This window comes from Seriola aureovittata, chromosome 15, assembly GCF_021018895.1.
Source record: "Seriola aureovittata isolate HTS-2021-v1 ecotype China chromosome 15, ASM2101889v1, whole genome shotgun sequence".
Classification (NCBI taxonomy): domain Eukaryota; kingdom Metazoa; phylum Chordata; class Actinopteri; order Carangiformes; family Carangidae; genus Seriola; species Seriola aureovittata.
This window is the reverse complement of record NC_079378.1, coordinates 16,588,637-16,615,616: the sequence shown is the minus strand read 5'-3', so window position 1 is coordinate 16,615,616 and position 26,980 is coordinate 16,588,637. Positions and strand designations below refer to the sequence as shown.

Sequence of the window (26,980 nt, the reverse complement as noted above, 5' to 3'; positions counted from 1 at the left end):
AGTGACACTTCGTCAAAAGCAATTACAGGATTTTAAGGATCGTAATTGGAAAATATATAAATGGAAACCAAAGAGTCAAAATTATCTTGTTTTCAAACAACCAAACCAAAAGATCGATGTCTTCACTGGTATCTGCTGGAATGAAATTTAGTTTTTAAAAAAAAATGTTATATAACATATAACACCTCCTTTCATCTAATATTGAGTGAACTTTTTAATTTGCTTGATCGGCCGTGGAGCCGTGTGTCACTCTGGCAGCCTCAGAGCTCAGGGCATCGTCCCCGCCGTCTTAATAAAACCTGTAATTCTCAGAGATCAATGTACAGTAATTGCTGTGGCTGACGAGCAGACCCATTCTGAATGAGTACAGTCGTCCCATGATGCAGTCGTACATAATGGCTACGCCCTACAGAGCAAAGCACGACTGCTCTCCTGGTGATGTGAAAAGCATGACATACTGGTTATATATTATATACGATATATTTTATCTTTTTGTTCGGTTTATAGCTCATTTGTGTGATAATATTGAAAATAGTGAGTGTTAGCTAGATTTTTGAATATTGAGAGAATATTTTTGAAAGAGGTCGAGTGTTTAATTTTAAGTGCAGTCCAAATATAATCTGAATTGCTGTCTTTTATTCAACTGGTATAAAATGAAAAATAGACAAATGGAACTTTTGATGGAAATTTTTAACAAAAGTTGTGATACTTATTGCAATTTGCAAGTTCAGGGTCCCAAACAGAAGCTAATGAGAGGTGATTAAACAGTACAGTATATGGACTATACTGTACTCGATTCTATTTTAAGTATTTACATGCTGACTGGAGCAAGATTTATTGGTGATAAAGTCATCAAAGCTGACATCTACAGTATCTGGGTGGATATAAACTATGCCTCTGAATATAAAACCTTGGACTGAACAAAAGCTCTATGTTGGTGTTTGCTTAATTTTTATTGACTTGTTTTCTGTTTTGCTTTTGGTAAACAGATCTGTGGACTCGATCTGCTCAGACACAGCATGAAGGAGAAAAAGAGGACAACCGAGAAGCTGGGAAAAGTATGGAAGTAGAATTTAAAAAAAAAAAATGGATTAGGTTGGGAGTTATTCAGAAAGATGACAGCATGCATCTGTGTCTGCATGTGTGCAAGTGCGTCACTGAGTCACATGAAGCCATTGCATTGACTCAAACAGTGGGATGTAGCTGATAAAGTCCAAACAATTGTGAAAGAATGGAGGAGTAGAGGTCTCGCAGACGCAGATGAGGAAAACCAAGAGACTAACTACAGAGGAACTGAACTATCTGTTTCATCCTGTATGTACTGTATAGCAACCCACCTCTCCTTTGAGTCTTTCAGCTTGCCATCGGTCTGGTCGGCCCCTGCAGGGTCTCCGGCTTTGCGGTCTGTGATAAGGAACGTTATGGACATTATTGCGGTTTACAACAGCAGTACAACAGATATACACTTTCTCTAAGGACAGAACGTGGAGTCTTTTTTTCCAATATACATGAAATGGCCAAAAGTATGTGACCAGCCGAATGAACATCTGTCACTCGGCACGTGATTTTAGAACCAGGCTGCAGCCACAAGCGCTTTAGTGAGGTCAAACACTGTTGTTGGGTGATAAGTCCCGGCTCACAGTCGTCTTTCCAATTTATCCCAAAGGTGTTGGACGGATTGGAGGTAACAGCTCTGTACAGGCTAGTTGAGTTCTTCCACGCCAAACTGGAAAACTTTTTTTTTTTTTTTTGCGGAAAACACTTCGTGCAGTGTATTACGTATTTTCATGTGGAATCAGATAAGGGCCTTTGACAAAGTGTTGCCACAAAGTTGGTACCATCTCCAATATTACTCTATAGTTGGAATAAAGGCGCCCAAACAATGAAAAACAGGCCAGGACTGTCTACATACTTTTGGTCATATAGTGTACACAAAATGAATTACATTACTGGTTCTTGTATATCTATCAAAAGTCTATCTAACATAGGGAGAACTCTGTAGCTGTCGGATCGAATCCGGGTTTCTCTCTGTGTTTGCGATTGTGCTGACAACTACGACAGCTTGTTGTATTATTTTACATCTATACAGACAGTAAGTGAGGTGTGCATGTGTAAATAGTTCCTCACCCTCTCGTGACAAAGCCTCCAGGATGCTGCGGCAGGCTGTGGCCAGGTCGGCTATGGACTGCCACTCCTCCTCAGTAGAGTCTGTTGTCTCTGAGAGAACTGAGAGAGAGAGAGGCCAAGATTTATCAAGCTGCCAGTTGAAACACATCTCAGTGTAGCAGATGAGTGTACACTGCAGCAGAACAGTGAGACTGTAGTCATTATAAGGAGCCAGATTCACTTTGGCTCTACAGTAACAAAGAGCCACCACTGGGGGATGCTGCTGTGTTAACGCTGGTCAGATCCCAGGGTATACAGGGACAAGGAGGAGATGTCATGATGTATGTAGAACGCCTGCAGGTTTCACTGGGAAGAGTTTTCTGACATTGTAAGATGTTTTTCACCAGTGAATTTAAGGCGGCATACAACCAAAGCACAGCAGATGAAAGTCAGAATGTAAGAAAATTAGCTTAATATCATCAAGTTTTGTTAAATTATTGGAGGCAAATTTAATTAAAGAAAATGATATTCAAGATGCCGTAAATGTTTTTTTTTTTTTTTTTTAGATCTGCTGACTCTTGAATACTCAGTATAAAAAGCTATAATGCTTTTAAAAAAACCTGCTGACTTCCTGTGAAAGAATGTAATGCAAAAACAATGAGCGACTCCAGAGTCCACCCCCACAAAAATCAGAAGAATCTGATGAGAGGATGAGCAAGTGTGCTCTTACGGCAGTTAAATGATGAGTCTCTTAGTCTCAGCGGAGGCAGAGCAGATGGTGTAAGAGGGGTTCCTTGATTTGGGGCTGCCTAAAACTCCACCCCTCCCACTACCCATCTGTCCCCCTTTTATCCCAGCCCTGGCAGGGGGTGGCAGCAGCGCAGGGGTGATATTAGATTAGCGGAATAGGGGGCAGCGTGGATGAAAGAGGAGGGACAAAGGGGATGCAGTGGGAAGCAGAGGGAGGATAATGAAGAGAGGGGTTTAAGGCAGAAAAAATCTGGAAAGAAAGGAATTTGAGGCTCAAATCAGGCAGAGATGATCCGCAAACATGTGTAATTGTTCCATTTTGGCATCATTTGAACAGTTGTGTCAGCTGTTGTCTCTGAGACAGGAGCATTGTTCTGAGTCCATGATCAGTCATAAGATAATCATATCTCAATACCCTAATATCTATGTGTCTCTCTTTGCCTCCTAATTCATTTTCATACATTTATGTTTTTACTTTTCTTGCTGTTAATATTCCTTTTGTTAAAGAATACAAAATAAATATGTGTTGTTACTGTCAGTGTGTATTTAAAGTTTAATTTGAAAAATCTACAGGTACAGGGAAGCACTTACTCTTGGTGATGGAGTTATGAAGACTTAGGGCTCGTGAATTTCTTTCATCTCGGTCTACACATGACAACCGGGAAGACGAGAGAGAGGAGTCACTCGCTGAGGCTTTGTCATCGCCAAAATCAGCCCCCATGAACTGAAGACAACATAAAGACAGAGATAAAGGGGAGACGACACTGTCAGACAGGGGATGGAGTGTTGGGCTGAAACCGATCAGATGTCCTTTCGTCTCAGTCTGTCACCTGTTCGTCCTCCAGGGGAACCTTGGGTTTGACAGCCAGGATCAGATCAGGTGTGGCGTCTCTCAGCTCCCCGACGTTTTCATAGATGTGGTGCTCAACCTTCAGTGCCACGTTGTCGTACATGTGTCTGTCCGCCAGGCATCGAGGAGGAGATGTGGGGGAAAAAAAACACAAAGCAAATCTGCTGTTGATGTTTCGTGACATTTTTTTTTATTTTTATTATCCAGTCCAGAGGTCAAAACAGAAACTGGAGCACTTAGACAAGTAATCTCTGGGGCGGCTTAGATGTTGCCTTGATTGACATTTGCTATCCTGCACTCACAAAATTATCTATCAGAAATATCAGATCTGAAGCAGTTCAGTCAAATTATTCAGTTCTGCTTTGCGTTATAATAAAAAGCAGTCAAATTCATTTTGGTCAGCAGCAGAGTTTAATATTATCCTCATGAATATTTCCTTAATGCACAATGTCCTCCTCAGCCTGATGTGACTTTTTGGAGCGAAACCAGCGAGTGTGCTTCAAATAATTTGCCAGGCAGACACATACATGTCATGCTGCTTTTAAACACGTTTTTCTCTCTTATTTGAGCTTAACACTTTGTAAACATTCCTGTGACTGTCAGGCCGGGGCTTTGATACTTGAGGAGGATGAAGTAGTACACTACGGTGTGCACAGTGCAGACATTATGGAAACAAATGGGAAAGGAATGTGCTTTCTTGTTGTCATTTACTCGAGTTATTGTCAACAAAAAGAAAAAAAAAAAAACTATCAATAATTTATCTGCACTTATGTTAAAGTAAGTTTAACATGTGAACCAGAATTCAAATGCTACAGCATTAAGGAAACACAATCCAGTAAAGGAAAGTGACGCAGCGGCTGGTGTCCTTTCTTTGTGGCTCGTCCTTTGCTGAGAAAGTGACGCACTGACTGACTGAGTTTTAATTGTGATGCGTCAGCCTTAGTTTGAGGATATTTTCAGCCATGTTGGATGAGCTGATGGTCTACACAACCGCAGATGTATCTAGATGGATTGTTACATCTACCAAAGCAGCATTTCTTGTGGTTTTTAATAACATAAAATTGTCTTATCTTGCCTCCGTAGCACAGCTGATGACAGCTTAAATGAACGTTAGCTTTAGTTAACACTCACCCATCACACGTATCCCTGTAGGACGGCTGTCTCTCCAATGAGTAGCTGCGTGTGAGCTGCGAGGCGCTGCCCTCCGGACTCTGATTGGCTGGTTGGTCCTGCAGAGAAGTGGCCCGTAACAAAGGTAAGCTGGGCGTCGTGAGGAGCGACTCATGACTTCTCTCGCTTTGCCCTTTATCACACGACTGCTCTTCGCTCTCTTCGGCCTCCATCTGCACCTCCATTATGTCCGCTTCACTGACCCCACCCGCCTTCAGCTCGTCCTCCTTCGCCTCCTCCTCCTCCTCCTCCTCCTCCTCCTCTTCTTCCCGCTCGTCCAGCACCCAGGCCTCTCCTGACTGATCTTCGCCAGGCTTACACTCTGCATCCTTGATGGCTTTCTGGTACAGCTCAGAGAAACTTCTGCAGAACATACAACAACATACTCAGTAAGAAAAAAACCAACAAGACCCTCTTTTTCGTCCAGCTTCTCATTTCACTGTTGAGTCATTAATCCATCTAGAAAGCAAAAACAAAGATCAAATGGAAAAAAAGGGCTATATTTGTCTGAACTTCTATTATATTCCTTTGAAATCACAGAGCCTCCATTTCTTATCATGAATTATGACATCTTTGTGACAATTTGTGCTTTGTTGTCACAGAACAAGCATTGCAAGGCTGAAATATAAATAAACCAGGGGAGTTCTCTGTGGATGCTTCTGCAGCCAGGTTTGAAATGTTAGAAGCTGCTGAGGTGCCCAGTTTAATATTGGTTTTTATTTAGTTGAACACTTCTATCTGTCTGTCTGTCAGCTGAATGGAAAACGTTCTAGTAACAGTGGGACAGCCTGTGCCAGAGTGATTAAACATCATTAGGGGGATTGATTGGTTGTTATCCAGCTGATGTGACACTGACTGCAGGCCGCCATCAACAGCAGAATGAGCCGTGACCCCAGACTGCCACCTCTCTTGTTTTTCTGAACTGACTTGTCCTGCTAACCCTCTCCTCCTTATCAGCTGTCAACCTCTCTCTCACCCCTCACTGGGACTACTCTTCACTTTCTGCAGCTTGCTTTATACCCACGAGCCCCTTCTAGTCTCACCCTGTGTCTGTTGACCCGAAAGTGCCCTCGTTTCTGTTCTCTCCCTCCCTCCCCCCTCTCCTTCTATCTGCAGCCTCACCCACCTGCGAGGCTTGCCGTTCTCGTCCGGTGGGATGACAGTGATGTGGATCTTGTGCGCAGTGCGCAGCAGCCTGGTCCTCTCCTCGGGGCTCAGGTGAACCAGCGAGTGTCCGCACAGCCGCACCACACGAGCCCACAGCTGCAGGCCTCCGCTCTCAGCATAGCAGAACCGCTGCAGCTCCGTCACAAAGCCCTCCTCGTTCATCAGGAAGCCGGGCTGGCCGACGCCATCACGCAGGGGGGTGACCTCCAGTGCCTCACAACCCCGCGTAACCAGCTGCAGAGGTGCAGAAAAAGATGAATGATTCAGAAAGACATACACCACTCACTGCAAAATTTCCAATCAGGCCACAATCACCCACCTCTAGCCTCTGCACCACCTCTCGTATATCCTCCACCTGGCTCTCCATCACACTGATGGAAACTGACTCCCCACGCTCATAGAAGATATCCAAGCAAGGCCCTCCCTCCTTAGTCTCTGTCACTGCTTTCCAGCCAATGACGTCTCGGCAGGAGCAGTTAAACACCACCCTGCGTGTGTACCTCTCAATGAGCACCACCGACTCGGCTGACACCCCGAGCAGACAGGGGAGCTTGAGCTCTCCTGCCTCAACTTCATCTCTGCTGTAGACCATCACCGCCCACACCAGCGCCCCGGCACTGTGCAGCTCGGCACCTTTGGTGCCCTTCAGCTTGTCTTTGCGCTTGCCTCCCAGAGAGAGCAGGGGGAACTTGGTGGAGGAGTCGATGGGCGTTGTGGTCACATAGTTTTCGGCCAGGTCCTTCAGATATTCCTGCCGTGTGCGAGTGGCCATGGAGCGGAACTTCTCGGACTTCTCCGCAGCGTTTTCAGCGTTCACTGCTTTCGCTAGGAGGAAGTCTCTGAAGGCAGGCGTGCGAGGGAATCGAGCGCCCTTAGGAAACAATGGGCCAAATAATGGCATGTCTTTAGAGCGTGTCACAGCCACCCTGAGAGGGAGAGACAAACAGAGGAATAATGGAGTAAGAGAGAGGGCACAGTGGATCTATGTCTTGTTTTCAGTAGTAGAGATGCTCTGTAGTAACATTTACACTGAATCTGCTGCAGTGGTGAACATATTTGTGCTACCCACTGAGCTGGCCCACTACTACTATGATGTGAGATGACACATAAAACAATGTACATAGTAACACTCATCTTTACATACATTTACATGCATATCATGAATGATACAGTGAGTAAAATCTTTTGTGAACTATTTTGTGTCTTTCCTTAAAGCTCAGATCTTTTCATGACTTGTTTTACTTCACCACAAATTCATTATTTCAACAGATTTCAGCCCATAAAAGAAAAGAAATCAATAAAAAGAGTCTGAAAATTGAATGCCTGTTTCAATAATGGGATTTTCCACAGTGAAACAGAGGAAGAACTCATACCTGTAATAGGTGTTGTCAGTGCAGGGCTCATGAACCTGAACGATGATGAAGACGTGTTGGAAATGGGAGCGGATGGACTTCGGAGTGAAGGGCAGTGCGCCTGGCTCCTGGAAAACGATCGTCACAATGTCGTTTCCGATATGTCGCTTCCTCAGCAGCTGACGAGATAAAACACACATACACACACACACATAGAATTTTATTAGACAAACAGGCCTGAGTCACAGTAAAATAAAACTGGGAGGAGAATGAGCCTTATCTCAGTGGAACAGTTTGCCTTTTTTTATATCTCAAGAATCAATAACAAAAAGGTTTTAACAAACAGCTAAATAGATTATCATTGAAGACAGGCCTGCAAAAACACTAAGCAAACATGTCTTACATGTTCAAGTGGACTGAGATGATTATTATTTTACCAATCAACCCATTTAAATTGTTGTATTTCAATGTTTTGTATATGTCTCTGTAATTGTACTGTTATTATTTACTGTATGTAGCGTAAGCATAAACATTTGTTGATTATATGTATTTTTCTTTTCATATACACCCCAGGGGAAGTAGTTGTTGCCAAGGCAACAGCTAATGGAGATCCGAATAAACAATATGATGAAAATCAAAGCTGTTAATTAAAATAAAAGGTCACTTGTTAAAAGAGTTGAGTTAAAGTAAATACCCTGGGCTAACTAACATGTTACTATTACAGTTAGCACAACTCAATATTAAAAGAATAATTAAGTTAATCTTGTAACTTCAAGATCATTCATTATTCATGAGGAAACTTTTTAATAGTTGAAAAAAAATGCCACTCAATCGACAAAAATTAAATTGAGATGTAAATACAGAATAAACAAACAAGTCATTCAACTAAAACTACAAATCCCAAACTGTAGCCACCATGTAGCTGCTAGGTTAAAGAAGAACACCAGAGTGTTGTCACTACCATGTTTTATTTTATTTAAGCTTTTAATCTATATCAGTATGCCATGTCCAGTTTCTTTGTAAATGACAGCAAACAGGCTTAAAGCACAGACTGCACATAAAGAAGTGACAGTCAGCTGAACAGGAAGGTGGGAGTGAACACTGGGGGGCAGGATTTTTATGTCATGCTTGTTGCAGAGCACAGAGGCTTTTTCTAAAGCGTTTACCAAAACATGACAGTCTGAACAGAGATGGATAATGAAGGTTCAATTGACACTGATGCAGTTTTAAAGAATGGAGGTGAAACATCAGAGAAAACTCACCTCCAAGACATGAACATGGCTTTGGAGAAACACAAAGGGCAGGAAAAGGAAATGTTTTGTCTGGGTAAATTTTACCTGTTGTGTGTTGTTGGCTGTGTAGGGCAGCATAGTGGACACATGAAACATAATCTCGTAGTCCTGGTAGCGTGTGTAGAGGGAGTGTGTCCCAGTTGAGTCCGCTGCACAGGCACAAGACACACAGAAACACACACACACACACACACACACACACACACACATCACACACAGAGACAGACAGGAAGAGATTTAGCTAAATCAGTCAACATCTCTGAATGAAAACTCAAACTGTCACAGTCCGGGTGAAATCTGTCCCATTTGCTGTTCTCTGCTGCTCACTGAAGGGAAAACAGCTCGGAGATAATCGGCAGTGACTATGCTTATTTGCAGGCATTACTCAGATTACATGTGGCTAGATAGGAGTTATCTTGGGCTTTCAGTGGCGCACTGATGCCCTTCGGATAATGGTCGTGCGACAAGGTGAGATGCAGCCAATAGATCGGGGTGTGGTGCGTGTTTTCAGCTCACTCTTGTTGTCCAGCTGAGCTCTGTATTTCTCCCAGCCCTTCAGCCGCACCCGCTCCCCGAGCAGATCCAGGAACTCCTCAAACGCTGGCCCGGAGCTCTCGTTGTTGTACATATCTTCCTCTGAGCTCTGTCCGGCCCGACAGTACATCACCCCGACCTTTCGCTGGAAATTCAGCTATGCCAGAGGACAGAGAAGCAAAGAGTTTTAGAATTATCCTCACCACACAGTCAAATGTGCACATTTATACCGTCTTCCACCATACCATCTACCAAGACCTTTCATATAGTGGAGTACCCTCATCATTTGACATCTTACTTTACAGCTCAAAAAGCACAATGTTACACACCCTCATAGCATAAATTACATTATCGTCCTTATCAATCCCCTTCAGCTTTTACACCAGAGTTCAGGCTGCTGCAACGCTTCAAATAGAGAGACAGTTTATTTTGTCAAAGTTGTTGATTGCTTTTCTGATCTAGTTAACCCCAGAGGTGAAGCTAGAGGCTGTCGTGGGTGAGTTTTAATGTTCAGCAGCCGCTGCAACACAGTCAGAAAAATAAAGCTTCTGTTCCTGTGACGGGGCTTAAATGATGATAAACAGAGGATCAACACATCTAAGAAAATTTGTTTTCAGTTTCTTAAATCTGACAATCTGATTGCTTTTTTAGTTTAATCTCTGTTTGTTTTTTTTATTCTTTCAATGTGTTTGTCAGACAAAATAAGAAAATAAGAGAAGATAACACTTTGTTTTGGCTCTGAGAACATGTGACAAACACTTATAATGAGGTTGAACATTTAAAATTATTTATTGAAACAGTGATATACAGACTAATTATTATTATATGAAAACAACTGAAATTGAATTTCATTTCTGTCTGTAAATAACACATCTAGAAATGACGACAAAAAATAGCAGCATAATATCAACATTTTGACACTGAAGCTGCAGCTTATAACATCTACTTTTTTTTTATAATACACAACCTATTTGATGTGAAAAAGTAACATCAGACAAAATCAGTAGCTGCAGTCTTACAAAGTGAGTGAACAGGCACCTTCACACCTAAACACATGTGATCGATCACTGTGGACAGCAGTGTGAGATTTTTAATAGACTGTACAGTATGTGCTTTTAGTTACAACATGTTGAAGCTCTAGATACTCAGGTGTTCTGATGCTATTTGACACTATCTGATGTTCTGAAAAGATTTCTGCTTGACACATGCTGCAGTCGTATCCTCACTTACCCCCTGTTCGTCCAGCTTCAGCAGGGTGTCCCGGACCTTGGGGGAGTTTGAGGCCAAGCGAAGGCAGTGCAGGTTCAACTCAGGCATGATGAACTCCAGCAGCCTCTTGGGAGATAAGCCTCTGGGGGTCGTGTGACGAGCAGCAGAGGGCACTGACTCCTCCAAGATGGAACCTCGCAGTGTCTTCATCTGAGGAGAGGGTTCACATTCATCACATCCAGTCAAATCAATTTTACACACACTGAACCTGAAGAGAGCTTTGAGGGAAGAGAAAACGCCACTTTACCTCTGTGGTGCGAAAGATGATTCTGTAATTGTACTGAGCTCCACTGGATCCTTCTTTCTCCTCTCGACGGAAACTGATGGCCACTGGACCGAGGCGATCGTCCATGCCGAAGAAATTCTGGTGTTCTATGATTAAAGTACAGTCACATACGTACAACTGTGAAGACCAAAAATGAAGGTGCTGCACCAGGTCAAAAAATTGTGACAGTGTGGGGGGTTGAAATAATATGATGCTGAAAAGGGACTGTACGGAAATGATCAGGGTGGGGAAATAAGATGCTGATTTTGATGAGAAAACCCTGAAATAAAATATAAATCCAGGCTGACAGTTAAAAAGTCCAACCCTCCCTAACCTCCCCCTCCAATTCTTGCATAGTCTCTAAATGATTAGATGACAAATCTGAGAAATTTTGATAAAGACGTGATAAGTGATTGTTTAATAATTGAATACTTCCAGTTTTTGTTAAGCTGAACAGAGATTGATTTTTCTCCCTGGGATATTATTCTCTCCATTAACCATCGTAAACAGAATCAGTAAACCTACCTTTCATGTAGAAGTACTTGCGATAGTAATGGGCTCCCAGATCTGCATGCTCTATAAAGTAGTTGCTTTTGCCCTGCTGCTGGACGTGACTCTCTCTGGGCTCCTCCAGGACTGACACGGCATCGTTGGGGGTTCGCAGGCTCGACCAGAGTCCCCGTCGGCCCTGGGATCGACCCAGACCCACCTGCTCTTCTCCCCCGGTCTCGTTGCGGAAGTGGGGGCAGCTGAGCAGGAGTTCATTATCATTGCCATCCCCCTCGTCCAGCAGCAGCGACTGCTCAGGGTCATCTGCGTTGACCCCGTTGCCTCCCCCGCCCTGTGCAGGTGAGGAGGGAGCAGCCTGGGAGAGGGGGCGCAGCTGGGAGGCGGCCGAAGCCCCTGAGGTGATATTCTTTTTCCGCCCAATGCTGTCTCTGTTGGTAGCTGCCTCGGTGAGGTCAAACAGGATGCTCTGAACATCGTAGTGGGCAAAGTTCCTCACCCAGGCTCCGCCCCCGAGGTTGTCATACGGACCTGGTTGGGGGATCTGAGGGGGCCCAGGTTTGGTTTTCTTACTTAGACCTTCAGGCTTCGGCGGCTTGGCAGGTTTTGGGGAGTCCCCTGTGGAAACAGAGAGACCCCGAAAGAATCCATCAGGCTCCGGAGGGTTGCCCTGTAGTCCTAAAAGTAGGAAAGGATCTTTGAAGCGGAGGGCATTTGGACTCAGGGGCCCCTGGTCATCTGTGCTTGGCTCCTGGGCTTGAGTCTGTCTCTCCAGTGACGACAGGCTGCCGTATTCCCTATGTAGCAGCACACCTGAGTCGCCCTGAGCCCCCACACCCACCTTCTCACCAACCGCTCGAGCTGCTTTCCCCCCTGCCTTCCCGGAGGAGTCCAAGTCTCCTAAGGTTACATCGCTGTTACTTCTCTGCATGATGTGGCCCCGGCCCACTGACCTCAGGTTCAGCCCCACGCGGCTCGGAGTGAGGCTGTCGCCATCAGCTCCGTCACCATCCCTCCTGGGGGGCCACTCCACTACTCCTGCTTCCGGTTTGGGGTCAAAGTTGACGGTGGCAATCGGCGGCCGCACATTCTGACGCCGAAACTTGCGGATGAAGAGGTCATCTGACTGCATGGTGCCTGAGAAACCAACTCCAGTCCCACAATCTCTTCTCCACTCTGGTCCAGAGCTTTCTGCTCTCCCAGTTAAATTTCTTTCCTGGTATCTATGGTGCTGGTGTGAAACAGGAGCGCTGTGCACAAAGATGAAAACCCTTCTGAGTGAAAGCAACAAATATACTCCTCATTCACACCACTTAAGATGGTTGAACTCTCTCAACCTTTCCTATCATAGATGCTTCTGTGAGGTGCCACACTCTGTACTCACAACACAGAGAGTTCTTGAGTGTAAATGAAAAAGACTGAGGGGAATATTCAGCTGTTTCTCGTTGTAGGGGTCCGTCCAGGTGTGCAGATGTGTGTTTTGGTGGTATTCCAGTTGCGGGATGCTCCTTCCTGTGGAGTGAGGATGTGGGGATCATCACTGGAGCCCGACTCTCTGTCCTCTGTGTAGAAGAGGTTCTGTCTGTATCAGCCCTTCTAACATGGCATCCATTCGTCTGCACCCTTCAGTGCCTGCAGCTTCCCTTTTGGTCTTGTCCACTGGCCACCTTTATAGAAAAAGTGAGAAAAAAAAAATGTCTTTAGCAACGTCTTTCTCATCATTCACCCAAACTGCTATTATCTTAATCCACAGATTTATATTCAACCCAAAGCTGCCTGTCAGTGAGAACACAAAAAACACTTTGTGGGGAAGAATGGCTTTGATAAACAAGTATTGAATTCGACCAGTAAAGCTCCAAGCAGGTCCGACATGTGCTTTATTGTTGAGTAATGCCTTGTACCTCTGTTTTCTTTCATTATTATTCTTTCCTTTACACACTTTCCGTTCCAAAGTTTCCCTAAATAGCTCCATAGCAGACTTTATGCTCACCACATCCACCCTGCACATGCTCACAATAGACAGTATTAACACAGGGGAGGGGGCCTTCCTGGCTTACTGACAGTGTGCCAACATACAAAAGAAACGAGTGTAAACTGTCCTTCACACTCACATATGGAACATTCACACATACAGTTTTGGTGTTTACTCCTGCACCAGTGTTTAAAAGAAATATAAATAATAACGACAGAAACATTGTTAATAATTAAAAGTATGGCATTTAACTGTTTATTTTCACTTAGTCAATGAAGAGGTTAAGAGCAAATTAAAACCAAGAGCTTTGAGCTCAAGAGTATGAAGAATTGTGCTTCCCTTTTTTTAAAGCCCTTTTGCGATTCAGCGTTTTAAGTTTTGATTGCAACTTACCAGCAAAGTGGATTTAGTTCCAGGTACAGATCATCCAGTTTCTGTCTACATCTGTCTCTGATGCCCTGTCTTTGACCAAATTGACGTCAATCAGCTCAAGCTGAAACCTTTTGTCGCTTTGAAAAAGGTATGAGACTTCTTCCTGTCTGGCTTTTTCACATGCATCTCCCCTCTCGTGCTTGCAGCCTAAAGAGCAGGTGCAGTGGTGCAGAGCTGCTACCAGAACAGCTAGCCAGCTTGTGCACACACACACACGCGCGCGCACACACACACACATGCGTGCACACACACAACATACAAATTCTATTTAGAAAACTGAGGAAGTAACAAGAAATCTTTGTTTTCCTTCCTTGCTTGTTCTTTCTTACTCTGTCTATTTCATCACAGAGAATTTATCAGCAGATGTTTTCAATTTTTTTGTGAAAAGCCTTTAAAAAGCTGTAAAGTAAATATGGAAGTTGCAGACAATCAGAGGTTATCAGCAGTTTCAAAGGTGTGTCTACATATGCTAATGCATGTCGAGGTGTAAACATGCACGTATCATCTAGAAGACATTCGCTGACACTTGGAGAGAAAAAATGACTTGTATTGAACTCATTGTATTATAACATGCTATTGTTTTAGATTATTTGATGCAGCATTTGATCACCTCCCGCATTGTCTTCTGTCTCTGTTTTCTTATTACAGGCAGTAACACTGATGTGCACAATGTAGAGAACAACAGCCACCAAGGTTTTGTTTTGGAGGACTAAAAAATGTATGAAGGCTTTTGTTATATACAGACTATATATTATATATATTACAGATCTGAAAGCCTAACTTTTCAGTTTAATACAACAACTGCCTGAGCTGTGTGACAAATGCTAATATATTGATTCATATATTCATATTTATATTTCAAAGTCTCCCTAGAGTGGGTTTCTGTGACAACACCATAGTTTTATCCTCAGATAATTTATCTCCCAACAGCCAGTATTGTCATTTCAAACAATCATGTTTAAAGTTTAACATTTGTGTGCTTTTTATTTTGGTGGTGGTTGGTCTGCTCACGTAGTACACTGAGACAAGCTGACACAGACCATCCCTGAGTGCACAATTCCCCCAGGAGAGCTTGAAATTTGCAACATCTGAGGACAGGTAGCACATTAAAAGAAACATTCAGTTCACAAAAATCTGTCTGAAGGGCCATGAGTCCAAATCCCCTCAGTGCAAACCTACCTAGTTATCCAAAAATGTCAAATTTGATCACATTTTTACATATACATTTCTTAACATATGTACATGTGCAGAATGAATGAGTGTCCAATGTTTATATAGAGCCATGATCCTATATGACTGAACTATATGTGGAACATTGTACTATAAAGTGGTCAATTCACGACATTTCCTGCCATGTGTGGTTTCCCATCTGACACACAAGCGCTGGTTCACACAGAGCAGCCTCTATGCACCATCTATATGGTGCCAGGGCTGCTGACATTAACACCCTGCTCATGTTTCTTCCTGGGAACTCTCAAACGATCTAACACATCATCACCCATGTGGGCACAATGGATGTTTGTCTACGCCTATCTGCAATCATTAGCTGCAACATCATCTGCATGTTCCACAATGCCTCGAAAAAGTGTGAGCAATCAATTTTCTCTGCTGTCTCAAAGTGGGAGTGTAGATTATTGGCAGCAGGTTCTTTTTTTTTTTTTCCAGAAATCACAGATTGCTTTCATGTTGTTCCAACAACAAACTGAACTTCCAGGGTCGACTAGAAACACTCCTGCTCTCAACCAGCACAGCGAGGGTTGAGCTTGGACACTAATCACTCACTACCTTTGTGCAAATCACATATTCCTGAGCTTCTTAAGACCCCAACCCATGAATCAGTCCTTGTTTCCATAGTAACCAGTCTGGTGCCACCCTCTCTCGATGTGGTATCCAGTCCACCAGTGTTTTATAATAAACCTGTTTACTCTACTCAGAGGGTGAAATCATTTCATTTTTGTCAAACGAGCCCACGACTGATGACGTCTGCGACAGTGACCTTGCTCATGCTGTTTACTCCAACCAGGAAACAAGGACAAACGAGGCGGAGCAATGATCCTGTCATGATTTAACTGCTTGCTTGTAAAACACAGGAGGATTGGTTGACTGAATCGTTTTAAATTCATTCATATCTCAGCTCCTGAATACCAGATACATATATTGTATAGACGCTGTACGCATAGATCTAAATGGGTTTAGTGGCTGCAGGATGAAGGTTGCAGGAAAATATAAAAGTAAATGAATCTGTACAGAGACTTGTTTGATACCAGTGATGCCAGAAGATCGTCTCAAAGCCTCATGCTTGCAACGTGCGAAAAAATCTTTTAGTTCCTAATTAGTTTCTGTGGTTCCTTAGTACCAGTACCCGATCACTACACTACTGTTACCTAAAGAAAACTAAGGACTAAATATTCTCAGTTTTTTTAGGTTCTTAATTAGTGCGGACTGAATTTTAACCAGATTTCAAGAGGAACAGCACAGAACTTGGATCACCAAATCATTCGCATGATTCACATCTACATAATCTGTCTGGTGTTCCAGCATCTATCCAGTACTATACTTTTCATCTGTGTTTACCACTGTGTGAGGATAATAAACACATTCCTTTTGAATCATAATCAAGGGCAGAAACAGAAAATCTTAGTATCTGAAATAGTTTAATTCATGGGAAGAAGCCAATTGTTTTAAAAAGCAAGACAAGTCATTTTCTTACCATGTCCGATGTGTGCCATATTCAGATCTTCACTAGATCCAGACTAGTGTTTGAAATATATATTAGTAACTCCTTCAAAAGTGACCTCTCTCTGAATAGAGAGTCCTCTCTGTGGTTCTGTTATAGAGAAGTGTCTGATACACCTTACGTAGATGCACAAAGTGAAGAGGAACTGTGTGTTTTGTCCCTCCCCCCTCAAGTTTCTGCTGAATTTATCTGGCGCCATTGTTTTTTTGTCAGTAAACTATGAAATGAACGTCATTGCACTGTACATCCTCTAAACACAAAACAAGTGAGGTTTCATCATTTAAACAACTACCTCTTGAGCCAAAAAAATACTTTCCTACAAAAAACCCAACATCAATTATTGATAACTTACTTAATGTTTTCCCAGGATACATCTATCTGAATAATCTTACAATCGCAGATCAATCTGGCTTAAACCAAACCCTAATATGTTCATAAATGGATCATTTTGTAACAGCAGGGCTGACTGAGTGGCAATAAAACAGAACTTAAGGATATTATGAAAGCTTGAAACAATAAACAGCAACGGAAAGCGCTTTTTTCAAAAGGTACAATACAGCTGATTGTGCTCTGATTGCAAACATGCATGGCTTTTTGACTGATGATGCTGCATCTCACTAGTTTAAAAACAGTTTCCAGAACAGTTTGAAACTGGATGGCATGGTTGAACTGAAATGATCATGTGCTAAATGTGAAGCCTCAAACTAAAGAAGATCAACAGCCAAATGTTACTGACACACTGTGAGGCAGTTTCATCACTTTCTAACATAATAAGTACATAGAACTAAAACATAAGACATTTGGTCTCTGTCCATTCGGAGATCACTGCGATTGAAATTGTTTTAGGATGATATGAAGTAGCAGCACCTATCAACTATCCTTTCTCTCGTATAAAGGAGCAAATACAGTTATAGTTGGTTGCACTCCCCACATCCATGGTGCACACATATTTCTCAAATGTCAGTCAGTGTATGAGATGATGGAAACCATGCATGACCCCTGATGCTCCTGGAGACACAACTCTACCATCACATCAACAGAAATTTGACCATTCTCTGGGCTGGTTAGCAGCAACAACTTTGAGTAAATGGCTTTAAGGAGAGTTTACAACATTTTTGGCATGACTTATATCTCCATGATCTATGTTGTCTTGTAGTTGTTGTATGTGCACTTAACTGATATTTCCATCCGTCATCTGTGTCTCAGCGATCTAAAGAAATGCTTCACTTGGTCATTCTCCTGCCCTTGATCCACACTGACTGAAGTTGATTAATAATATGATTCCAAGTGCAATATCCAAATTGCAGGAGCTTCAATTTAAAGAAAAAAGTCAAATGTGCCACAGCATAACATAAATCAAGCATTGTGGTGAAGCAGACATGTCTCAGCCCATAACCCATGTTCTCCAGATGTAAGGGAACATGCTCTGCTGGCACAAGACCCGACAAAAATCACATCATCATCATTTTTATATTTTTTTCAGTGAAAATAAAATCCAGAAATTACTATTTCAACTGAAATCATGACTCATATTACAATCGCAAAATATCTGCCAAAATCATTTCAATATGATTTTTTGTGCATATAGTTCCACCCTGCTGTGCAAATGTTCAATCAATTAAAAATAATAAGCATAATAAAAGTTGCTTTGTTTCTCTCTTCTGCCTCAGGACCAGAAGAGATGGCAAAGACATGCAGCCGATGCTCTCCAGGATTTTTTTTTTTTTTTTTACAGATTTGAAGAATCCACTAAGACCACTGGGAGGCTGCTGTCCTCTGCAGATCCCCTCACAGTACCAGAGCCAGTCTGCACACCAGAGAAACTCAATAATGCATGTAGACAGCAGTGTTTAATCCTGCATCTCAGAGCTTAAAACTCAGCCAGTGGACAATAATGAGTTCACATAGTGCAGATGAAGTAGACTTTATTTTAGTAATGAAAAATCTATTTGTGTGCTGAGCTCCTGTGTCCATCAGATGTAATGAGAGTGTTGAGTTCTCATCACCAAAAGTTAAAGATGTACCTGAAACCCTTGGAGCAGAAAAGGAAATGTGAAATGAGACTGTGGAGCAGCATCATTTGATCTGCTTTTAAGGATTATATCTCTTTGTCTACTGTCCTTTGTTCTTTTTGCACCAGATTGACTTTGAAGAGCTATGACGGCCCAGGGTATATGTTTGGTTTAACTGACAACAGTAAATGAGGTCCACTTCCACATCAAGCCCAGAACAAGGTTAACGGGCCTCTGGTGTACAATGTCAGGACACAAACTGGAGTCAGAGGAGAGTTGTATTAAACATGCACTGTTTTGGGGAAGTCATGGCCGCTTGACTTATTTTGCATTGGCTCGTGCAAGGTCTGCGTCCTGTGAAACAGGAAGAGATGACTGACTTTTGAACCCTGAGAGGATGGGTGTCGTCATCGTTTCTACCGAACACTTCCACCACTACAGCAGACGGGCCACACTGCAGCATGAATGAGCAGTTATTTGCTTTCTGCCAGTAAATGAAGTCAACTTAAACTCAGCTCACGTGGTCATAATCAACGTTGATGGTGCAGTCGTTTGAAGTATTTAATGGTAAAAGAAAGACCGTGCCCTGATGCAGGCGATTGAGATCTGATCTGGTTTCCCTTCAGGTGAAGCTGTGGAAATCGGCTTAACAGCTTAGCAGCAATTAGATGTGATCAGTGACAAAAGTTGTGCTCTTTCTACAGCCTTATCAACCCAATCACATCGCTCACATCACGTTGCAGAAACTATTTAGATTTGCACCATAATGTTGTGCTTGTGTCTCTCTCAGAAATGAAGATTAAAGTTGTGAAACACACTGCATGCCTCTACATATTATGCAATCAGTCTTTCAAAGCAGAAGATTGTTGTTGACACATGACATTAAGAATGATACGTAAAGATTCACCACTAACAACAGCATCTGGTGACATGTTAATGCACTTCAGTGAATATTTCCTTTAGTTCAGGCATTTTCTTAGAAAGCCTTTTAAATGTCCTGCTTCACAGTGTGGAGGTCAGCTGCTCAAGTGTCACCGTCTATCCTTATAGTTAAAAGCCAACTTGCCGATTTCTTAACCACAGGGTCTAAATCAACTCCCTAATAGTGATTGATTTTGGGAAATTTAAAGCCAGACTCAGTCTCACTCTCATTATTGATCCCCTTGCAACCCTGTTACATATGAGATCAGGTTGCATCCCTGCTTTGCTACTGAATGTGTGACTCTGAACCGAGCTGGTTGCAACGCGTTAATGTGTATTAATGTGACTGAATCGGATTCAGAAAACGCCAAACACTCGCTTTAGGCATTCTCAATCTCCCCCACCATACAACCCCCCCTCCCCTCCCCTTCACCACACTGCGGACAGTGAACTGGGCCAAGTCCAGAGGCTGCTAAGTGGATGGTACTGCAGCACTCTCTTTTTTGTAATGTGTTTTATCTCCCTTTTTCATTCGAACAGTTTGCGGACGTCAGTCAGAGCTATTGGTCCCCACAGACATGTAAGCCGGCATCTCTGGCACCTGGTGCTCAATGGGCCGATTTAAAAAAAAAAAAAAAAAAAAAATGGCGGGGGGTGGGTGTGGGGGTGCTGTCAAGGCAGGAAAAAGAGCAGGTTTTTGAAGACTCTCTGCTATTGATGTGAGCATATTTTGCAGTGACAGAGACTGGCTCTCTTGCTAGTAAGTGCGACCGTAACCCACAGTTTGATCCTGTCATTAATAATCATTAATTTCCCTGCAATTCTCCACATATTTTTTTTTCCTTATATATTATGCACGTAGCATCACTAGTGGAGAGACTTTGACTGTTGCTTTTTGAATTCTTGCTCTAATAATGTTTTCACAGCACTTCAAGGTGATGATGACAGATAACAGAACAGCAGCTTCATTTAAAGACAGTGTTGGCTGTTATTTCCTTCACATACGACTCAAGCATTGCAACACAGAAAACAGAAAGCAATCACTACACCTGTCCTCTTTTAGTTTTCTATTGTCAGTTATGTTACAGCATACTGATGACAACTGGATCTTTTAAGGATACAGTGACAATGGGCTTTCCCCTCCTAACATGTTGTTTGTGAAATGTGGAAAAAAAAGCCTTGTCCTATTTCAGAGGAAGGGCCATGATTAGCTCCAAAAAGTCTGGAGAAAGTCTGGAAAATATTTCAACTAGTGGAAATGTTGAATGCCTTTTTCTGTAAAAGGACCAATCAGCAAAAAGGGTCAGTAAAATGCTGTCTTTGTCTGCATCAGCTCTGCTGTATGGCACTGTTGTTATGGTTGCATGTGGAGGTCAAACCTCCCCCTGGGCTGTACAGTAGGATAAAGCATCATATCCGCACAATCAAATAACTTTAATTTCAAGGAGAGCGCTGCCCTCCTTTAAATGTGTCCTTCAAAAATTGAAAATAAGTCTTCTGCCTAATACATTATTAAAGAGTCTGGGCGAAAGGGGGCGAGGGTTACCAAGATGTTAATTATTCATTGGTTGGTTGTCCACTCTTGAACCATCAGGGATGCACCCAGACACACACAAACTGGAGCTGATTAGTTATGATTCATATAGACTGTGTCTGACTTCTTTGTGCATGTGTGGCTTACAGTAAACCAATATGTTTGAGGTCATCAAACAAGTGCTTTATGTGGGTCCAGTTTCAGTTCTTTATTTTTTTTGCTTTTGCTTTTGTGACGAAACTGGGTTGTACTAAAAAAAACAAGCTTCTGCAGTGTTGAAGAGTCAGACACTGTCACTGGGACTCAGAGCAGAGAGTTTCACAAATCAGTGCATGTACATATTGTTTTGTATTATTTTTTGATCACAGCGGATGCATAATCAGTGAACCTCCCCTTTCAATAAATGCAAAGAGGAAGTATGCTCAAAAAAAGGTCCTTCTATAGTATTGTCCATATTAAAACCTAACTTCCTCTTCTAATAAATAGTACAACCTAAAAGCGATGCACTCTAAAATATCATTTCAGGCGCTATTGTTTCCAACATAATCTACGTGCTGTTCTGCCACAGTAAAAGAAAGTACCTAACTCGGGCTATTGTTTGACGTGTTATTTGCCATGACATCAACACTGTGTGCTGGCAGAGCACTGCCACTTCCTGTGTATCTGAAAATACACCTTGTGGCAGGCCACGTGTGTGACGGAGGGAGGGGCAGACAGAGAGTTTTGAGGCCCAAACATGAGACATGGTTTGAGTGCATGTGTGTCTTTTGTGTGCCTTTGCTGACTCTATGAAACAGTGTCCAAGCCTTTAAAGATGTGGCCCACTGTCCACACAGTGACAGGAAGAGCAGCTGTCCCTCTGCGACCGCCATGTGTGTGCGCATGTGTGGGCGTGTGTGACAGGGAAAGGAACTGACCCTCAGCTTCATGACTGTATCTATTATGTTGAGCTCAACGGTTCACTGTTACCCCTGCTTCATCTGTGTAAGCAGCTCTGAGGCAGAAGAAAAGAAATTGTACGATTTTGCTTTAATAGCCCTCTGAACTGTTACCTTACCTTTTTCTACTTTCAGAGGAAGAGACACTGACCTCCTCCGCTTCCTCTCTCTCTGTATTGTCCACTGAAATACAGCCCAGTGCCCACGAAATGGCTGCGGAGCCAACGGTGCCCAAACTCATTCCCATTTCTCAGTTGAAAATCTTTGTTTATGGGAGCAAATCTCCGAAAGCTGTCTTCAGTTACTCTCAATAAGTGTCGCTTATGACTTGAGGGTACAGCAGCGAGGAAAGGCCACCTCTAAATGCTTGCCATCAAACTTACAAGCTACACTAGTTCAGTCTATGTCCATTATGATCTCAATGGACAAAAATTGCTATCATTATTTGGAGAAATAGACTTCTGTCTCTTGTTGACTCTCACAGCGCAGGCATCGGTAAAATCGGCGATTAACAATCCTTTCTGCTTTTCTGCTAGTCCACGCACTTTTTACACAGAAATCAAGGCCTACAAGGTAGAGAGGAAATTACAGCTGTTACTTCTTGAATGAGAGGGGGGAGTCTCTGTGTGTGGTTAGTCTTGTTATTTGTATTTCTTCCCCCTTTTTCTCTTTCCTTTCATTTTCATTTATTTATTTTTTCATGGTAAAATATATTAATATTGAATGAATTCTAAGCAAGTGTAAAACTATGATATGCACTCTGTAATAAGGTTTAAAAAAGGCTGGGGAAGAGGTGGACACCAGTCGTGCGGCGTTGGATCCACTGCAACTATTATCTTGCACATTTGCTGCACATTTATCTTGAAGCTAGTTACAAATAATAAGTCCAAAAATGATCAATATCAAAATGTGAAAAAATATTCTCATTGTACACCTGCACTTGCTGCTGCTTACAGCCCTCCTCCTGCCTGGTGGCCTCGTGTCATTTACACCAGCAGCTCTCCACCTTCTGACCTACATAAAAAGGAGCAGCTTATGCACCAGTATGCTAACTATGATGATGCAGATAGCAGGTGATTTACTAGCTTTTCTGTGATGCTATGTGCGCAGCTTATGGTCGCAAGAGTTAACAGGTTCTGTCTGTGTCTGTGGTTTTACACCTGAATGAAAACACCCAGAGACTGCTATGTATCCTGTGAATGACTTGTGTGCACTAATGAGTTGCATGAAATGATTCATTGAGCCATTACAGACAGAACTTGCTCAATTTGAAAGTTTATCAGTGTTGCCTGGAGCCGCTATTATTATTTCTGCCGCTAATTTTTTTATTTTTTTTTACTAAGGTATAAAATTGACACATAACTGCTCTGACTGCAAGGCACATATTTGTGTCACATTAATAAAAATGACCAAGTATAAGCGAAAGTGTGGCAGAACTTAATTTCAAAGCAAATGTGAGACACCCCTCCAGCTCCCTTCCCTTTCATGCAACTGAGGTCACGTCTCTGAGTCAGTTTCCTGTGTGCAGCTGCTCTTTGGCTCTGTAAGCGTAGACAGACAACGTAGCACTGAAAGGTATCTGCTCATACTGCTCTCTCCTCTCACTTCTTTATTAGCTATGTCTACATGAAAATGAAACACTTGAGGTTGCAACTTCCTCCTCATAGTTTTGTCAGAATAAAGAGGCCCTTCAGTCGGAAAACAAATATGTTAATAATCTCTAATGTTTCATGCACTAGACGGAGCATAGAATATCCTTCATGAAGGTATCTTTACACTCCTCTAAGCGCGAGATGTTTTCTGCCTTTTTGATATCTATCTACTAAGTATTGCGATGAAGTGACGTGGTGCAAGCATGAATGGCTGGTCCTGGTCTGCTTTCACTGGCTCTAAATACAATTGAGTGCACTTCTCCTGAAATAGCAATGAGAACAATGACAAAGGGCCACTGCACCGCTTAATGGTTTAATGTATGTATGACATAACTGAGAGGAATATTGTGATTAAGGACAATAAGCTTCGATATTTTTCTGAAAGGAGGCATTTTATAACATGTGAATGTGGAATCAGTTGAGTGTCTTTTATTCATGTGGGCTGTCTAAATATAACAGAAAGAAACATAAGTATTCACAGCAGGTGCTTACATAAACATGTATCATGAAGACAGCAACTTCCACACATTTTAGGACTATTACATCAGGGTTTTGTTGTTAGATATGCCTGGCTCAGTTTCTCTCTTTCTCTAAAAGGTACAATGATTATGAAAACTATTACAACGGGTCTAAAACATAATTCATCTGCAATTATTATGTTCTTTGTACTTGAAGCACCTATTTCTTTGTACATCCTTGACCTCACACTTGAACAGCTGGTGGATTTTGTGAGGGGTTTCAAAGGGATATTAATGATTGTTATTCCCATGTGTGATTTTTTTTAACAAAACTGTTTCGTGCAGACAGCGGATGTTGTAAAATCTTAAGTGATTCAATGCTACATTCTGTAGCTCAGGAAAACTGACTCCTTCAAATGATAAAATCCTCACTGAATATTTGTCAAACTAATTTATCTCAGTTGTACAATCCTACTTTGTCTAATATAAGTACCACTGCATGGTTACAAAAGGGCAACAGCCTTGGACAAAACCAATGAGGCCTGATCTTCCATTAAGACCACTGGCCAACAGGGGCCAGGTGACAACCAAGCACGAGCTAAGAGGATACACCCAGTGGCTTACTCTGCCGGCATCCTGCCATCCGATGAGGGGAAGGCTCCGCCTGTCCAACTGCCTTCCTCACTGAGCCCCCACAGGGAGCCTTCCCAGGGTGTAGCCATGCAAAATGGCTCCAAATGAGAGGAATGATCTGATGCTGACTCAGAGCAGAACCAAATTTGCCTGGTAACCTTGCAACATGTTCATCTAAATCACCATGACTAAGTGAAAAAACAAAGTCACTTTGCTCATATCCATGCTAGGTTTTGTTGGACTTCTTGTTCAGATGCACACACAAGGACCCTCTTGTGTGGTGCAGTGCAAACCACACACACCTTCAGAAGTAACATCTTTGCAGTGTGCATTTTCCTCTTAATGTCAAACCAAAACTGCTGATTGTTGACTGTCATCTATTTGCTGGAGCTGATGCTCTGTGGATGATGGGGAGTAATTTTAGGAGCCACAGTATCTTTCTGTACACAGAATGGACAAACAGTGTGAGCTAAAGTTTAAATCCTGCAGACAAACTGCTTCAGTAGATATTAGCCTGGATCTACCAGCCCTAACAGTGACTCAGTCGTATTGCGCAACTGTATGATGCTGCTAACAAACTGTCATCATCATTCTTCAGTGTAAAGCACACAAAGGTTACTCACTTCTGCACCTGCCTTTACGAAAGACAAACAATGATAACATGGATATTTTTTATGATTTGGTTTCACAACAATGATGATGATTTCTGACATGGACAGGTTACTGTTGACATGAACAGTGACTGAGGGAATATTTAGGATCATTTTAATGGCTCTACCTCTCTGTTGGACAATGAGGACTGAGAACTGTTTCTGAATCCACAACATGACATGTATAGAGTCAAGCTCTCTTGGCTCTTGTTTGGTGCAGGAAATAAAAGTAGGACGATCGATTCAAGAGTCCCCTGACTCCGCTCCCCTCCTACTCATCCTGGATTAGTACGAGCTCCGCAGAGGAAGCCTCTCTTAGGAAAAGACACCCAGAGGTTGTAAATTATCGTGCTTAAAAAAGAAAATCAGAACCCTTATGCATATAAGCTATTTTTTGCTCATGGACCATCTATGACCTTGGAAAACAAAAAAAACTCTGGATTTGTTCAGAGTTTCACATATTTAATGTGTCAAATGACTGTGTCGCCTCCAGTTCGCCTGCTGCTGGACTGAGGAGCGACAGACTGAGTCCCATTACATTCACGCAGAAACTTCGTGAGGACTGAACGGCAAGTGTCAAGTGTGTCCAGATCAAAGCAGACTCCACAATGCACTCAAATCCTGGAAGTCACAGTATCCAAACTAGTCGATTAATTAATTTTGATAGTTGATTAATATCTTTGGTAATTTATCAAGCAAAAATTCTTGCTTCTGACATGTTGTGAGTTCCTAACTGTCTGCTGCTTGGACAAAACATGGGATGTGAATATGTCAATTTGTGCTCAGTGGGAATATGATTTTTTTTTTTACTATTTTCCAATTTTCTATACGACTGAGACAACAACCCACATATTAATCAAAAAGGAAAATAACTGTTCGCTGCAGCCCAAACATCTCTCATCACAAAAAGAGCTGAAACTACTTGGTAATAGCAAGCAGACATGTAATTGTCATACATGTAACTGTTGGAGGTGATTCAATTACAGAAAATAATGAAAACCAGCTGCTGCTAATTGCTAAACTACTTTACCAATAGAGTGAATTTCCAACAGTCTGACTTAGAAAACATGTTTTCAGGAGAGAGGGCAATTAATGAAACATTTAAAAAAATTATTATAAGTTTTTATGGTGTTAGCAGAGCAAATTATAGCTAATGATGCTTCACAGAGGCTTTAGTTTTTCTTTTATTAGTGGGCTTTTAAATTAAATGTTCTGTGCACCTGCTCTATCAAATAACACATAAACACTCTGAATGTAGGAACTGCTTTTTTAGCTTTTCTAAAGTTATAGTGTATGTGAAATATACATACTGTGAACACAGCGGGTGGTAGCAGAACAAACGTCGACAGCAGCTGAGCTGAGGAGGAAAAGGCTCCATGCACTTCATGCAGACATTACACACTTAACTGTGGGTAAAGTAAAACATGGTGGATTTTCATACATACAAACACCTAACAACAGCCCTACATTCAAACTTGACCCTGATGAAAAACATCCCACTCTACTGCCAGTCTCACCAGGAACACAAACACACAAACACAATGCCGTCAAGTCACATTCAGTTATTGCACCCCCTTCCATCATGTCAAGTCGAACTGCATTCTATCATTTAAAAATGCTAATGTCAACCACAGTGAACACCACATTGAATGAGGAACCATGCGGCTCAATGTAAATTAAATGGCCTGTCCTTTGAGTGCACGGGCTTATGTAAGCTGCTGCTGCTTGTCTCTCTCTCTCTCCCCCCTCCAAACCCCCCCCCCCCCCCACAGCTCTCCA

The 26,980-nt window shown here is 42.3% G+C and overlaps 1 protein-coding gene across 6 annotated transcripts in view; it reads right to left on the bottom strand.

The window, feature by feature from the left end:
- zmp:0000001168 (signal-induced proliferation-associated protein 1) overlaps positions 1-26,980 on the bottom strand; it is a 32,793-nt gene that overhangs the window by 4,419 nt on the left and 1,394 nt on the right. For 3 of the 6 annotated variants that reach the window (XM_056397018.1, XM_056397019.1, XM_056397017.1), the window contains exons 2-14: positions 11,281-12,929; positions 10,738-10,862; positions 10,452-10,640; positions 9,204-9,378; positions 8,733-8,836; positions 7,417-7,574; positions 6,363-6,969; positions 6,003-6,277; positions 4,838-5,239; positions 3,687-3,813; positions 3,448-3,580; positions 2,128-2,226; positions 1,338-1,404 (exon numbers count right to left, since the gene is read on the bottom strand). In XM_056397018.1, coding sequence (XP_056252993.1) covers positions 1,338-1,404; positions 2,128-2,226; positions 3,448-3,580; positions 3,687-3,813; positions 4,838-5,239; positions 6,003-6,277; positions 6,363-6,969; positions 7,417-7,574; positions 8,733-8,836; positions 9,204-9,378; positions 10,452-10,640; positions 10,738-10,862; positions 11,281-12,394 — 3,575 coding nt within the window. In that variant the 5' untranslated portion in view covers positions 12,395-12,929. Of the gene's footprint in view, positions 1-1,337; positions 1,405-2,127; positions 2,227-3,447; positions 3,581-3,686; positions 3,814-4,837; positions 5,240-6,002; positions 6,278-6,362; positions 6,970-7,416; positions 7,575-8,732; positions 8,837-9,203; positions 9,379-10,451; positions 10,641-10,737; positions 10,863-11,280; positions 12,930-13,627; positions 13,746-16,376; positions 16,510-26,980 lie in introns of those variants that run through there. The other 3 variants (XM_056397016.1, XM_056397015.1, XM_056397014.1) reach the window with 3 other exon arrangements.